Source organism: Temnothorax americanus, unplaced genomic scaffold (assembly GCF_048541705.1).
Source record: "Temnothorax americanus isolate GAGA-0224 unplaced genomic scaffold, ASM4854170v1 Scaffold2, whole genome shotgun sequence".
NCBI classification, from domain to species: Eukaryota; Metazoa; Arthropoda; class Insecta; order Hymenoptera; family Formicidae; genus Temnothorax; species Temnothorax americanus.
The window spans coordinates 4,842,327-4,857,420 of record NW_027509338.1 but is presented as its reverse complement, the minus strand read 5'-3'; the positions used below and the strand labels follow the sequence as shown (position 1 = coordinate 4,857,420).

General features: G+C 32.9%; 1 protein-coding gene across 2 annotated transcripts; it reads right to left on the bottom strand.

Annotated features, from left to right (window-relative positions):
* Positions 1-6: 6 nt before the first annotated feature.
* Positions 7-14,033, bottom strand: Mtg (mind the gap). Of its 2 annotated transcripts, XM_077405595.1 has the most exons (8): positions 13,751-14,033; positions 6,700-6,834; positions 4,013-4,131; positions 2,202-2,630; positions 1,717-1,983; positions 1,130-1,461; positions 712-892; positions 7-582 (listed from the first exon to the last, which is right to left on the bottom strand). In XM_077405595.1, exons 1-8 carry the CDS (start codon positions 13,788-13,790, stop codon positions 322-324), a joined length of 1,764 nt encoding a protein of 587 aa, XP_077261721.1. In that variant the 5' UTR covers positions 13,791-14,033; the 3' UTR covers positions 7-321. The 2 variants fall into 2 exon arrangements, with proteins under 2 accessions (XP_077261721.1, XP_077261722.1); XM_077405596.1 differs by lacking the exon at positions 6,700-6,834.
* Positions 14,034-15,094: the final 1,061 nt, after the last annotated feature.

The following is a 15,094-nucleotide window of genomic DNA, read 5'->3' as shown; positions in this document are numbered from 1 at the left end:
GTTCCTTGTTACCTTTTATTTCTCTGCTTCCTTTTTATTTCAACGTTCTAATATTAGTACAAGGAATTTTACGCAAAAACATATTATGTATTATTATTCAATAATAAACGAGGAACGTGTTTACTATTTACATTGCCTCTAAAGTATAAACCTACTTGCTATATTTTTTATTAATAAAATAAATTATTTATATATATATATATACACACACAGATAAAAAAAATTGTTTAAACTAGACGGAAAGTTGCATCATGGAAACAAGGCAAGTTTCCAGATATTGAACATTGAGCTTGTGAATCTTTGATTAATCTGCTGCTTGACTCAAGAATTATTTTCACTTTCCTCCGCGTTGTTTGTACCGTTCTCGTGATTTTTATACGCTGAGAAGAACGCCAAGGCCTTCATCAACTGATAGCTCTTGCTGATGGGTATATTACTGTCGTACAAGTTCTTCGAGGATTTACAGTCTACGTAAAACCACCAGTTGCACTTCAGAATCGTTTGATCGAACAACGTCGATTCCGGACACAGGAAACTCTTCATGATCAGGCCGTCGTCCGTCAGTGCGCAAACGTGGAATACCTAATCGGACGAAAATTAATTTCAAGAATTTTTAAAACAGCAAAAACAAATATCGTATAAAATTAGTCAAATAAATACTTTTTTTTAATACAGATTACTTTAATCTAACGTAGTTTTTAAAAGCCTCACCATACATCCCAAATCTTCGTCGGCATAGAGACCTGGGAAATGCTTTTGATCGCCACAATAGAAGCTCGTATCCGGCAGATCGACGCGACTTGCGAAATTGTCATCGAAATTCTTGTCATATCCAACGGGATAGTATTCCCGTGGCGCATTCATCACTTTAGTAGCTCCGGAATTATATTTACTGTAAACAAAAGCGTTAGATTTTTCTTCTCAGTGAGCTTATCATTATCACATATATTGCCTTGTAATGCATATAAAGTACATGATGAAACATTGTACATATAATAAGATGTATTAAACGAGATATTCTACACGAAATACGTTTCATTTTCTGTAAAGCAAATATCTGTATCTTTTTAAATTAGTTAAATGCCCTGCTTAAAAGATTATAGTTAAGTTGAAACGGAAATAAATTTACTTTTTAGGAGGTGCGATTGTAGATGTCGTAGTGGTACTGGTACTTGCAGTGGGTCCCCGTTGCTTTTTAAGAAGCTGTTGTTGTTTTAGAAGAATTGCTGCTTCCAGGGCTTCTAGAGTAATATTACTTGCTTCCGCGAGAGCCTTCAAGGATGTTTCCATTTCTTGGATGGGGGCCAAAGATGGTAAATCGTTGGGCAGTGGCAAAGACTGTCGTTTTTCATTTTGTTGAAGAGGCAGCGGTTGACTGGCATCACTTGCAGAAATAGGCTGCAACGAGAGCAACGTCATTTCATTCACCGAAGCAGCCATCTCGTCGCTCGGCAAAGGCAGCTGTAATAATAATAAAGTAATAATAATATTTAAACTTTACGATCTTCAAATATATCTTTACTGACATCACGCGATTTATTTGCACAAAATATGTTGTGACAGTTTATTGAGCAAGATGTAAAAGTTGAAGTTTAGAAAAGATATATAATTTAAAATGTTTCACTAATTACAACGATAACTATAGTGGTAATAAGATAAGTGAGATGATACATGAAGTTTTAATAAAATGATTGCTATAAATAAATACCGTTATACCTGTGCGAAATCATCTTTTGATACTTCGTTATCGGAATCCTGTAACAGAGTGCTACTACCACTGATTCTGTTCGTGAGCTTTGCTGACGACTGCGGCATCGCGATGAAAGGCGGCAGGCCAGCGTTTGCCGAGACTAAATTAGTCGCCGCCTTTGATGACAATAACGATGTTGGGAGGGCTTCAGCTTCGACCATACCAACTGACGGAATTGCAGCAATGATAGGTAGTTTCGGTATCGTTCCTGCCACCGCTATCATTTGTGGTTGCTGTACCAAGATTCAATCGAGTGTATTTTTCACATTTCTCAAAGAGAAATCTTTTCATTGAGATAATAATCGAAGCTATATAAAATTAGAAATGTGTGGATATATGTCTGATAATGCATATTATTATTTAAATTTCCCGGAACAATATTTAATTATTAATTTAATTACAATTAAAATACAGTATTTAATAAATATTAGATTAAATCAAAATTGATCACCACAATCACTTGGTCCTTCTTGTTTTCTATCGCCATAATCTGCTGCCGTTGTGCGAGCATTTGGTGTTGCTGTTGCTTCTGCTGTTGGTGTATCTTCTTTTGTTGCTGCATCTGTTGTTGTCTCATGGCTTCCTGCTGTTGCAGACGTTGTTGCTTTAATATCTGTAGCGCCAACGCTTCCTGTTGTATTCTCTGCTGCTGCTTTAGTTTGGATTCTTGATGAATTCGTTGGTGATGCTGACGCAGTGCATCTTGCTGCATCGCCGGCATCACTGATGTTGTTTTAAGAGCTGTTGCGTTCACTATCAGTTTTTGACGTTCAGGCTGCTGGCTCATCGGTCGAGTCGTTCCGATAGGCAACGGCTTGAAGGGCGGTACTACTTGGCGAGTATTGACTGAGCCTGCACGCGTATCATCACGATTGTTTGGCTACAAAAATAGTGGATTTATATTCAGTGTAAAGTGAAGAAAGAATTTGTTGATACTGTCTCTTAAGTCTAATTTTAAGACACTAGCTCTGATAATACAGGGCACACCCAGTTGAGAGCGTGAACTTTGCATTTTGTGGAAAGTTACACGACGCTCATTCGTGCGTTGCCTGAAGAAATTTCAGTAAAATCGCAACGTGTCATATAAACACGGCACAAGAGAATGTATACCGCGCCGAAGCGACATTCACGCACCAGTTGTGACAAGGCCGATATCGGCACTTCGTGTAATCCATATTTTTTTATAGCAATGCAGAAAAACCGATCCATCTTATTCGATCCCCGACCTAGATATTCCCCTCGAGGTGAACAAAACATCAATAAAAAGACATTGACAGATATTGAATATAATATTTACTGATACTTTTACTCCACTTTTACTGATTGTGTATCTCTAACACGAAGGAGATTAGATAAAGATATAATAACTTCAGTAATCCCCTTCGCGTTAGAGATATACAATCAGTAAAAGTGGAGTAAAAGTGTCAGTAAATATTATATTTGCCTACAAGCAATACAGTTTCAAAATTAACGTAAATCGCAGTATTACAAGCACAAATCTAATTTGACGCAAAAATTTAATCGTTATATTTAATTATAAACCTTTTAGTCAAATTATAAGTATGTAATAATACAAATTTTACGATAAATTAAATTTCTTTGAGCATAATGTCGGTTGCGTTATAATAAATGCATTAGACACTTTCCTCAAAGCGGCTACGAAATGAAAAGTTAGAGTGACGGTTATTATATTATATAGAACATAATCCTATGATTATTATTGATCGTTATATACATCACGAGGCGAGATCAAGAAGCTGCCTCGAGAGCAGATGCAATTAGATTGCACACTGTGGAATGGTCAAAGCGGATTTCCAGAGGGGATATTGCCTCTATGAATAACGAGTTAACGCTTTCGCGCTGATCTCTGTCTGCATTGGACTTTCCATGAGCCGATTTGAGTGTGGCTATCGTCGTGATACCTATCGCCGCGTACAGGATGTTCAGCCCGAAAGTATCGTGTAAGCGAACATGTTAAGATCACTGTCGTATAGAGACTACAGAGTATAGAGAGCCTTAGGGCAGGAAGGAAAGTAGCAAATACAAGAAATAAATGCAAAACAAGCGTTAAGCGAAAGTAAAATCGTCATCCTATTTATTCAGTTCATTTGATCGGTCTTTTATGTATATTGTTGTATAGATATTATTCATACAAGTAATATATAATTTTTATATTATACTTTGATACTATATTCTGAATGTCTTACTTGCCTACATAATTAGATGAGCAAAATCTGATTGGTTTAGAAATTTTTTACTTACCGTATTCAAGGGATTAAATGCAAGCCCATTAACTCTGTTCGGTTGCACGCTTCTTCTTTTCGCACTTTCCAAATTGGAGAGCGATTGGCTAAAGCCTAGCTCGTCTCCAATGGAAAATCCTGTAACCAAGTAAAATTAAGTAAATTTGATTAATTATAAGCATTACACGCGAAACGGAGGACTTAAATTTTTTAAAATAATTTTGTGAAAAGAGAGCAACAGACAATTAAATTTATTTACAAAAAGGAGGAGAAGACAGTGCTATTGTAGAAAGCTTCCTATAAGTGTGTTAAGAGAATAGAGACGCGTAGTAAAGCGTAGGTATATATGAAGAGTCACAGTCAATATAGAAGTAGTATTAGCTTTTTCAGAACCATTTCCACCAATCTTCTTTTCTTCTATTGTCTATTATTCTATTTTTGTAATTATATTTATACAGTCATGTATATATAATTCAGTAGAATTTTATACATTTTTTATACACAATGCTTTATATTTGTTTTTATTACATTAAAAGACTTGTATTTATAAAAACCACAGGTTTTCGAAATCTCTTTGTTATCGTATCTTTATTTACGCCAATACAGTGTCTATATATTAGCTAACACTAGCACATATAATAATTGCTCAAATGAAACGCCAGTAAACTGGCCAGCCGTTGAGGTCGGTAGATATTGTGCAAAAAAGATGTTGCGTCATTTTAACGCCTGGTGGGCTCATTTTTACTATCGACATTTGATCCTCAGCCGCATGCATTAAATACAAATCGTGTCCCCGTCGAAAAGGTCTTCTTCGAAACGAAGATGTATGATGGATAGCTACGCAATAACTGGGTCAGGTCAAGGAAGATGAATAAATCATTATCTACTTGTCACTGCGTCTTTAAAGACGAAACCGCGATATCGGTCAGAGGGTAGCTTTCAATGCAAGTTGCATCCACATTGCAGGTTAAGCCATTACATATTGTGCTTATACAGGCCAATCGCTTATTTCGTAATAATCTTGTTAATAACGCTGTTGCAATTTCCGATATTAAAGCAGTTAACTTATACGTAAATCTTACTTGCAAGAGTTTGTTAAGATTAAAATTAATTACGTAATGGTAAAAGATTAAAGTCGTAAGATATTCTCGAAAATTATAACAATACACGAAGTAAAACTGTTTTCAGTATTTATAATAATTACAGAAAATAGAAAAGCGTAAATAAGAACGTTGTAGTTCGACTTGCTGTCAAGTTATGACATCTCAATCGTTATATCACTTAAATGTACTTGTCACATCTTTCCGACCGAAACTTTATGTAACGATTGCATGCGATTGGATGTATTTTCCGGTAGTGACGCGATAAACGCATCCATCAGCACGCACGCAAATAGCATGCGGGGTGGGTGAAAATTTTGACGTAACACTTAAATCGCCTTGTTTCTCAATCGTTTGGAGAAAATGTATATATATGCGATATATATAAATATTTATAGATATAAATATTTATGAACACGTGAACCGGTAACTATCGGTATAAACACTTAATGAAGTGCTTAAAGCAGGTCACGTATAATTTAGAAATCTATGAACATTTGCATTTATTATGCACAAACGTTTCTTTCGTGATGTGTGAAAGATGGGTATATCTGAGCAAAGTTTGTTTCACCTATAAACGTTCATTTAACTTGTTACGCGATAAGAATCTTAATTCGTTATTGAAAAGTTTTCATTGCAAACAGTTTCTGTAAATAGGACGATCAACATGTTACAAAATCTCTTCGCAGTGAATTGGCAAAACAATTTACGCAACGTACAAAAAGGTCGAATGTGCAATTCATCATTTATTTAAAAACGATAAATATAAAAAAAAAGATATGTCAAGGAAAAAACATTTTGACTAGCAATACAAGGACATTAATATACATTTTAATATTAAGTTAAACTGAATTTTAATATAAACTTAATTAATATATATTAAATTACTTACTAGTGCTTTTTAAGCTAAACTCAACTCATTTAATATATAATTTAAATTCAAACTTTTACAAAAGATATCTCATAAAATAGTTTACTATTGTTGCGCTGCGCTTCGCTATCGCACAATCACTCGCGTTCGCGCCGCGCACTCCCGGACTCGTGTAATAAAAGAGGGTGAACACTCTTTATTACAAAAGGAACTCAGGTTTATTAAGAATTCTGTACAAGCGTTTCAGGTGGAGAATACGTCCGAACGATCGGAGTCTCCCCGTAGATCTGACAGTCGTCGTGAAAATCAATACATCATCAACAACGCGGTCGTTAAGGACCGCGCTTCAACTTGAAGCTATTCAAGCGAAGTTCGGGCTCCTCGTGAGCGAAGTTCCGCGCGCAACGGGTGAGCGCAACACTATATAATTTACCTTTATGAATGTACCAATAAATTTTGTAATTTAAAACATGTATTTAATAAAATTTAATTTCTTTTTAACGAATTAAATATTCTTAAGAAGGGTTTACTATTCAAAGAGTTCTTTGTCAATTTCCTTAACGTGAATTTAAGACGCGGATATAAACGAGATTTGGTTGATTGATTCGGTTCACGCGATAATTATATCTTCTCAAGGTTATTCGTTTTCTCTACAATCTCCAATATGAAATTAATCGACCGAGCCAGATCAATAAACACGATTATTGGCGATCGCTCCCATCATATTCAACTCACCCAGGCCGACGTAACCCTTTACACCTCCGAGATTTCTGACACGGAAGAGACCGGACTTTTTGAAAGCGCAGTTTAGAACAAAACCAAAGTCCGATTGAAACACGCACGTGCCTAGCGCCTCTCGCCACGTACATCCTGCAAGCAAAACCGGAAGAAACAAAGCCATGGATCGTTCCTCTGATGATCCAGCGAATCCGAAATGATAATCTGCGTGATTCGTTATGCTCCGAGGTGAATACAGTTTTATGAGTCTTGAAGTATCAATTGTTTAAAGCTGAATGTTATATTAATGATGTCTATCAAGCTCTTACATGCATTTACGTATACATTTTCGATTATGAAAATTTGATTTTAGTTTGCAACTTTTGTTGTAAACTATTTATAAAAATATGAATAAATTGTAAACAAATATTCCTAAGAAATGATTATTATTTTGTATCAGATTGAATTGATTTAAATTGTTAAATGTCATTATTATAACTAAAATAATAAATATAATGATACTACTATAAAATTTAGATAAATATAGTTTTGCTTTGATATATTAAATAACAATCAGAAACAATATTATTTTAATCAGAATTGATTGTTAAAAGCAAATGTTGAATAATCAAAGTATATAGTATATGCTTATACATATATGAATGATATATTTGCGTATTCTGTGCTATTGATTCTCCGTCGTCTGTCAATGTCACGTTTTCAGAAGATATGCTTCCATGTATACAATATTTGCTTAGCAATCAAATAAATAAACTCAAAGAAGATTAATGTTAATATTGGTATTAATCCTTGAAAATATGTAAAAAAGTACTATAATCCGCAATTTTTTTAATATGATTTATCCACATGTAAACTTTTTTAAATAAATTTCATTAATAATTTAATGCTAACACACGCAGATATTAAAATAATTTTTAAAATATTTTTATCGCGTACTATAAAATGTTAGTTCCTAATAATGCTTTTTAATTACTAAACAATTATTTATATTCAATAATTTAAAAATTGTGTATCAATCGTGTATTGTAGATAAATCGAGAGTAACTCTATGCACGAAACCTTTACTTTCCAATCTCCTTTCTCGAAGATTATTGTAAAGATAAATAGCCTTGTCACCGTAACTATCACGACAAAAAAATAATAGTGATTTATGTCTACGTGTTTTCTCTTTGTTTAGATATCGCCATAAAGAGCTGTGGGCCAAATGCCATTAAATTACCTATCAAAGCAACCTTCACTTTGTAGCAGTTTCTATTTTTAACGATATTACTCTCCGTTAGTAGAAAAAACTCTTAATGATGATATATCATGCATCACAAACTTTAAAGGCAATTACTTTCTCATTTAGATCCATTTCTTATCTATCTACACTCATTGTGATGATGATTATAGAATGACTATAATAACGCGGCGATTATATTACTTTTCACTTATATGTTAAAATAATCTATGCGTATCGAGTAAGTACGCGTTTTGCAAGAATTTGATTCTCTTCTTTGCGGAACGAGTATTTCGAACTTCGTGAAAGGTATTTCCGGAATTTGTTTAAGGAATATTTGCCGGATCTGAAGCGTGCCGTTGGGCCATAGCCTAGTGACCCACTTGAAACCTGACTAAACGCCCTGGCGTTGACCGAGCACCATGTGTTTCATAATTTCCATGTGGTCCAACTGCTTTCTTATCGATGCCAAATTTATGAGAATTCTTCTCGAATTTCCGACTTTCGACTGATGCATTCATCAGGCTTGGATACATCGCAAGTATTTACAAATCGCTTTTAACTTCAATATCAAAAACCCAACATAACATTACATTCATCCACCGGGAATTGAAAAATTTTCGCCATCAGACAATTAATTTGTGAGAAAGAACATTGTAAAAATAATAATTAACTTATTCTTTATGAAATGTTATTCGCAGACTAGAGAAAACTGACAACTGAGATCTTTTCTTTTTAATTAAAAACAACCGGATGAGAAATAACAAAACTTTGAGAAAGAAATTATATAGACGGCTCAAGACAAAGAAGAACACAAATTATCATTGATAAAAATGAAATTAATAATTAACAGAGCATTATTATTGTAATTAATACTGTTTCGCCATCTCTGCTGATGAATTTCCTTATAGATAATAAGGAAATATAGTCAAATAAGGTATATTTGACTATAAGTATATAGTCAAAGAGAATCGGTACACTGTTCTTGCTTCGGATTTATTATACAATCGCGTATTGCACTATGACGTACGAAAGTCGGCGAAACGAGTGGCGTTTCGTAATGTAAGAAATTATCTCTGAATAGAAATTTTACCGTTCCAGTCCGATAAACGGATGTAAACCCCTTTTTTCTAGAGCACTACTGCGGTAATGACACGTCGCGTGTGTGTCATTCGTGATAGTGAAAAGCAAAATAAATCAAAGCCGGGAAATTTCACCGTAATTCGTGATAAATTAAGTGCTATCCGATCACATTAGTTATATTCAAAACAGCATTTACGGTTGAACGCATATGTAGGTTTATTAATTTATATTTGCATACACCGACATAATATATAAAAAAATAAAATGTTATTATGTATGTGTACAATTCAATTTAATATAACTATGCTTGATAGAACGAATACCAACAAGATACATTACTTATCTTGCTGCACAAATAAATGATAAATATTTTAGCAAAATCAATTCTTTTATCAAAGAAACTTGTTTTACAATATGCTTTAGACCATTTTTGGCAAATAGTGTTTTTGCCAAAACGACGATGATGATATATTCACACATCTGTGGTACAGATCTCGCACGTACATACTTTCACTGTTTCGCTTTTGAGAGATGCCTGATGTAACAGAGTCACGATATGATTCTTAAGAGTTATATTAGGTTCTACGAACGACGGCGAAATTCACTTTTCTTAACCGGGATTCTCATCATTGAACGACATAACAATGATCGTGTACGGGCGAACCGTGTAATACTTTTCTAAGGCTGGCCTTCACCTTGACCGCCGGCTGCTTCGATAATATTATACTATATTATCTTTACTCTATCAGCGGATTACAGAGAGAAAGAAAGAAAATCAATGCCGTCAACGTTTAGAAACTAACGCCAATCTCTCCTCTCGCAGACACTAACAATTGTCGATGATAAAATAAACATCCAACGATTCATTAAATTGTATATAATGTCGAACGTGATCATTAATTAAAGCAAAATCGCTCAAATAAGGGAAAGTGGATTTCTTCGAAATGTGTTCTGACGTATTGTGACGTTTATTATTTTGAAGGAAAATAAAGTAATTTGTAATATAAAATAAATTGCACAGATATTATTATCACATAAATTATTGAGTACAAAACATTTTTTATACAAGGTATCAGATTTGAGATAATAAAATGACGATTAAAAAAAATAAATTTCATCTGACAATTATAAATTTAATAAATGACTAACGTCGACGTAACGAGAGCGGCATTATTGTTGGACGCAACTAAATAGAAAGTATGCGCACAGATGACATTTACATAGACAGGTTGGCCTGATTCCCCAAATACGCATCCCGTGAATCTCGGTAAAAAGATTATCGACAGAAGCAACTGGTCATTCTTTCAAGGTAGCCTAATTTTTCACTGGACACGTCGTCAATGCAAAGTCATTCAAAACGGTACATTCTCCTATTTTCGTGTCACGTATCGCTTTATTGAGCTTGAAGAAATAGATTGCATACGTAATTATAGTTATTGTTTACAAATAAATTAACCCTGGCAATATATAACGATCTTAATATTTTAAAATATATGAGATTGCGTACATTTAAAGTCAAGTGTGACGCGCATCTTAAAAAAGCATTTAATTAAGGTCAAATAAATAAAATTTATTCGGAACAGATTTAGTAAATCAAATCAGATTTCCTTAGCGGATCTACAGTTTGGTAAAAGTAGCGACCGGTTAATTCAGCAGTTAGTCAATATAGGAATAATTAACCTCGATACAACTTATCTATAAAAAAAAAGTATATTTCATTTTAACGCCAAATTCTGAGCCTAGCAAACTTGTGTTATAGTTACTTTTCAATTCATAATAATGCAGACACAAGTACGACAGTCGTTTTTCCGATAATCGTGGGAGAAAGCTTTCGCGCATCTTATTTAATTATACGTCACGTCCGTTGACAAGTTATAAGTTTATATACAAAAATAAGGTTTGCATGCTGCGATATATCACAGGAACTTCAACAAATACGCATACCTCTTTCTCTTCCTTTTTACTTTTTGTAAAAATAATACACAATTATATAGTTGAAGAAGCGAAGTCGACTTTGATTCCTTTCTCCTGGATCACTTTCAATGACGATCATCTAGCGATCAAAATTGCATACTTTCGTCGATGTCCTGCTTTATTTTTTCCACTCTACATTTTGCGACGCGTGCACCGTGCACCCAATCTTTTCGCACTTTCTATCCTGCATCACTGAGCAAATCAATGACGATACTTTTCTCAATGCGGTAATTTTTAACCGCCTACGCGTTACGCATATTGTTGTACGTAAGGAACGTTTTGTTATATGAACCTGTTATCGAAACCCTTTTAATTTTATGATGCAAGCAGAAAATCAAATAATATTTAACCTTTTCTTTAATTATTGAAAAGAATTAAATAGTATATTTGGAAATTATTAATTCTACAAATAAAATTCTAATAATAATTTAAAAAACACAAAATAATCATGTGTATTTGTATAACAATAAAAAAATAAAAGAATGATACAAAAAAGTTATATGTGCAAATTTTTGCAATTTCTTGGATAAAATATTTTGTCGTCTTATTTATGTATAATAATATCCTGTCCTAAATATTACCATCAATAATCAATTTATCAAAAGTTTTTAAATTACAATGTACATATTTATTTTAGTAAATAAAGTAATGAGCTGCAAAACAGACTTTATATTTTCAAGGTGTTATTAAGCCTATTTGACCAATGTACACACAAAAGAATAAATTGGTTAACGTAGCGAGAGCCACGGTTAATTATACAGTTTCATCATTTTTATTTACACATTATGTACACATATTTATAGATATATACGATATGTACACCGACTCGTTTCAATAACTTCTTTTCTAATGTAGCAAATAGGGATGAATAACTTCGCTAATGTAGCGAAGAGGGGTGAATAATTTGCAGTTACATGTATTTAACCAAGAAGATTCTATTGTGTCTCTATCGTATATAAAAATACACTTTTTTAACATGCTTACTTTATACAATTTTTAATAAAAATACTATAAAATACAGTTATTATGCTAGAATTACTACTTACAAGTATTTTAATTGGCTCTATTTATTTTAGAAAACAGATTATATTATTTATAAAAAAAAATGTTTTTATTTTTTTCAAAAACACAATTTAGGTTAGAACTGCGTCTTTTTGCAAAAGTATGAAAAGTTTCCGTATAAAAATAGGTTAAAATATTTTAGACAAGAGATTTCCACTGATCCTGACGCATCATGACGCATAATAATGCATCGAGTGCAACGTACTACCTGTATCAACCTGCGAAAAGTCCGACTGCTTTTCACAATGCGTAACCATCACAGTCACGCTCAGATCATTGCAAACAGTAGCGTGAAATTACGGAAAATGATATATTTTTACACAACTCACGTATCTAAGTAGGATATATGAATTTTTCGCGAAGTATAAAATGCCTGCTTACTGTAACGTTGTAAACAAAGGCCTATTATGTACAAATCTTTGTCACAGAACGAAATTTCTTCGTTAGAGAGAAACAAGACCATTAGTAGAGTAAGAAAGAGATACGCTGATTAATTGATCGATTTACAGCGTGAAACGTGCAGTCAAGTCAAGAATAATGTATACAGACGTCGAAGTCGATAGCACAGAATAAAAATTATGCAGTTCATACAAGGCGCAATAAAAATGAGAGAAAGACCAAAAAAAAAAATGAAATCGCCCGTGTAAAAAATGCCGACGGTTTTTGCGATCGGCTTTCAAATTCGACTCTATTGCAAATCGTTCATTTAAAACTTTATTATAACATATCTGAATATTGCATTAAATACTAATTATATTCTTTAGTGACACCAATAAGCAGTAGAAAATTAATGTGTTATTTTAATGGTATTAAAATGTTCCTTTTTTAACAACTGACAATGAGAATGTATTTTATGACAATTTACTTCAAATTATATAAAGTTTAATTAAAAGATTGTTTTATTAATTATTGAAAGATTAACGCAATTAATATCACAGTATTAAATATTTTATTTTAAAAACACGATTGCACAGGGAAATTTGAAAACCGATACTTATAAATGTTAAAAGAAATATTTGATAAAAAGTTTACGTTTATGTGTATCGAGAATGCATTTATAGCGCGATTGTCCTATTCTATTATGGCGCAAGAATTAATTCTTATGTTGCAAAATTGACGGCATATATAGATGTGCATCTCAAGCTCTGCGCTAATTTGACATATACAAATAAATATTTTTCAGATTAACTTTACTACACAATTGCATGAATACAAATATTCCACAAAACTGTCAATCAAAGCAATGCATTAACGTATAAATATCAATAAGAGAGAAATAACCGGATGCACAACACATGCACATCGATAGCCACCGTCTGTTCTGCATTTTACGCATCTTGCGCGGTAGAAGTAGCGCAGCTGGATGGTTTTCCATCTGTGACGTTTACCTCGATAAAAATTTTAATTTTAAACTTAAAATTAATTTGAAATTCAGTTATTAAATTACAAGACATTGATTTAAATATTTGCAATGCGAGAACGAAAAAATAAACTTAAATCGCTAAAATTGATTCAAAATTTCTCGAAACAGTTTTATATAATTTAATAAATAATCTAATAATTTGATAAAGATTTATAAAAATTATATTCTTTCTTCTTTTTTTTCGTAAAAGAGTACGAGCATAAATAGCATATTTTTAAATAAATCAACAAAAAGAAAAATAAAGAACCAGCCACGCTATTTCTTGAAAAAAGAAACAAATTACTTACCGACGACCACGAAGAGGAATAATGTAATGGCGATTTTCATTCTCGATCCAGTTTTGATTATCACTATCCTAAATGATCTCAAAGAGTCGTCGATCCTCGCGAAACGATCCTGAGAATCGTTTAGGAACGAGGGATAGAGTAACAAGCGCAAGGATTATTATCGCAAAAATAATTCGCTTGCAGGTTGAGCGAATCTTTACTAGGAACGATCAACGACTACCGGTGAAAAACGTGCGGCAAGCTACTCGATCTCGCGGATACTAATAGTACATGCGGACATGCTCGACAAAGGCGAGCACGCGAAGCACTTTCAGACTTCATCTGGCTTTCAGGGCCGAGCCACACAAGTCCTGGGACTTTACACTCTCTGATATCCCCTCTCATACATACGGAGGACATCTCATCCAATATAATATTCTAAAATTGAAATTTCGTAATTGATGCATTTTCTAAACTTGACAATATATGTTTTTTTAATAATTTGTAGTAATAAAACATACATGTGATCGATTACTCTAAAAATTACTCTTTAACTTTAGTATTTATCTCTTGTTATTTATTTTGTGCGTTCTTAAATTATACGTTTATTATTTTAATTTTAAATTAAAGTAAAATCTGCATATTACACGTAAATTTAATATTTAAAAATGCCATATAATTTCTTTTAAATTTAAAATTAACTTTCAAAACTTTTTAATTTATTATGATACAAAAAGCAATGTTCAAAGTATATAATACAATATTCAAAGAAATTGATTTTATTATTATTATACAACATTATATCAAAGTTATTTAGTAATCTCTACTTAACTATTCTTTTTATCTCGTGAGATATTAACAAATAAAAATTTGAGAGACATTGAACACTTTATTTCTCATGTTTGTTTTCTTTTTTTTTCATTTAATTGTCCATTTAATTTTTCATTTAATTGTTTATTTAATTACATTTCTTCCGTATATAAAAGCATAATCTTATTATATATATAATTTGAAACATCGGTTTTTATTACATATCATTATGTGTAAAATTTAGAAATTTACTAAAATAAAATAAAAGGTTAAACAATTATGTTTTAAATATCAATGGAGTATTCTTGTAAAAACAAGCCGTCCCTGCGTGCCCCACCACGTTTTCACTGAGAACGGTCCGCTCACGGAACAAGTCCGATGCACGGTTGCGAGTTAATCTTGGCGAGGTGCCGGTGACCCACTCGGACGAAACGATAACGGGACCGACATGCGTCCATTTAAAGACAACCAAATCGACCATGATGGCTGGACATTTGAAAAATAGAAAAATATTCAAAAAGTTTATTGTTTCTGAGAACAAATTGCACCTAAGTA

Bases quoted from the DNA above. Each gene is read 5' to 3' on its own strand.
- Mtg (XM_077405595.1), bottom strand. From the start codon at position 13,790: ATGAAAATCGCCATTACATTATTCCTCTTCGTGGTCGTCG. The intron at 6,835-13,750 runs GTAAGTAATTTG...TTTTGCTTGCAG, and splicing joins ATTCCTCTTCGTGGTCGTCG to GATGTACGTGGCGAGAGGCG. The intron at 893-1,129 runs GTAAATTTATTT...TTTTGTTTACAG, and splicing joins ACAATCGCACCTCCTAAAAA to TAAATATAATTCCGGAGCTA.